The sequence below is a fragment of the Sorex araneus genome, chromosome 2 (assembly GCF_027595985.1).
Source record: "Sorex araneus isolate mSorAra2 chromosome 2, mSorAra2.pri, whole genome shotgun sequence".
Taxonomy (NCBI): Eukaryota; Metazoa; Chordata; class Mammalia; order Eulipotyphla; family Soricidae; genus Sorex; species Sorex araneus.
This window is the reverse complement of record NC_073303.1, coordinates 179,698,423-179,699,962: the sequence shown is the minus strand read 5'-3', so window position 1 is coordinate 179,699,962 and position 1,540 is coordinate 179,698,423. Positions and strand designations below refer to the sequence as shown.

Below are 1,540 nucleotides of genomic sequence, written 5' to 3'. Positions count from 1 at the left end.
GGCCTGCATCACCCTTCCCCCACATGACCTCCGACCACATTTTACTTGGTGGTCCCTTCCCTGAGTTACCCAGAATGAGAGACCAGCTTCCAAGCCATGGAGACAACCTCCTGGTACTTATTTCTACTATTCTTGGGCGTTAGTCTTATAGTCTATTATTCTATATTCCACAGATGAGTGCAATCTTTCTATGTCTGTCTCTCTCTTTCTGACTCATTTCACTTAGCATGATACTTTCCATGTTGATCCACTTATATGCAAACGTCATGACCTCATTTTTTTTTTTGTCTTTTAAAAATATTTATTAAAGGTCCTTACAGAATATCCAGACTCCAGATGCAGCAGCCAAGAAGACCCTGTTACGCAGTGGGTACTGGCTGGGGCATGGCCGGCGGCTCTGGCTTCCCGCCCTTCTGCTCTGAGATGGGGGTGGTGGGCAGGATCTCATCCTTGGGCTCCACAATGCTCACGTGATCAGGCAGCGGCTTCTTGGGGCCAATCTTGCCACTTGGGTCCCATGGCAGCATGATCTTCACTTTGATGCCCAGCACACCTTGCCTGAGGAGCACGTGGCGTACGGCGGTGTCAACGTAGTAGTTAACAGGGTCCCCACTGTGGATCATCAGACCATCCACGAACTTCATGGACTTAGCCCTCTGGCCCCGGAGCTTCCCAGACACCACGACCTCACAGCCTTTGGCGCCACTCTCCATGATGAACCGCAGCACACCATAGCAGGCCCTCCGCACGGCGAGACCTCCCAGGAGCTTATAGCGCAGAGACTCTGCCTGGGCAATGGCACACAGACCCCTCGTGGCAACCTTTTCAGCATAAAGCTCAACGCTGCCCTCAGGAAAGCCAAACCGCTTCTGAACCACAGCTGTCAATTCCCGAATCCGCCGGCCTTTCTCACCAAGCACATTCTGTGTCCTAGTGGCCAAGATGATGATTTCGGTCCTGGTGGGTGTAACCCGGACTTCGACTCCTGAGTAGCCATCCTCAGCCAGCTCGCGGGTGAGAAACTCATTCAATTCAGCTTTGAAGATGCCATCAGCTACAAACTTCCTCTTCTTGGAAATCTGCACCGCCATCTTGCCGCCACGCGCAGCCAAAAAGAAAGGCCGTCATGACCTCATTTTTTCTAACAGCTGCATAGTATTCCATTGTATAGATGTACCAGAGTTTCTTCAACCAGTCATCTGTTCTAGGGCACTCGGGTTTTTTCCAGATTCTGGCTATTGTAAACAGTGCTGCGGTGAACATATAAGTGCATATGTCACTTCGACTATACTTTTTGGCTTTTCTGGGATATATTCCCAGCAGTGGTATTGCTGGGTCAAATGGGAGCTCAACCTCTAGTTTTTTGAGAATCATCCATATTGTTTTCCAAAAGGGCTGAACTAGCCGGCATTCCCACCAGCAGTGTAGAAGGGTCCCTTTCTCCCCACATCCTCTCCAACAGCGGTTGCTTTTGTTCTTTTGGACCACCGTGATAAAATATTATGCAGTAAAACTAGTTGGACTCTATTGTGAAAATTGA

General features: G+C 49.5%; 1 protein-coding gene across 1 annotated transcript; it reads right to left on the bottom strand.

Moving 5' to 3' along the window:
* Positions 1 to 275: 275 nt before the first annotated feature.
* Positions 276 to 1,117, bottom strand: LOC129402121 (40S ribosomal protein S3). Its single transcript, XM_055127261.1, has one exon. The coding sequence runs from the start codon at positions 1,089 to 1,091 to the stop codon at positions 360 to 362; it is 732 nt and encodes a 243-aa protein (XP_054983236.1). The 5' UTR covers positions 1,092 to 1,117; the 3' UTR covers positions 276 to 359.
* Between the last annotated feature and the right edge of the window lie 423 nt (positions 1,118 to 1,540).

What these genes read in the sequence shown, in the direction of transcription:
- LOC129402121 (XM_055127261.1), bottom strand. Translation starts at nt 1,091, where the DNA reads ATGGCGGTGCAGATTTCCAAGAAGAGGAAGTTTGTAGCTGATGGCATC.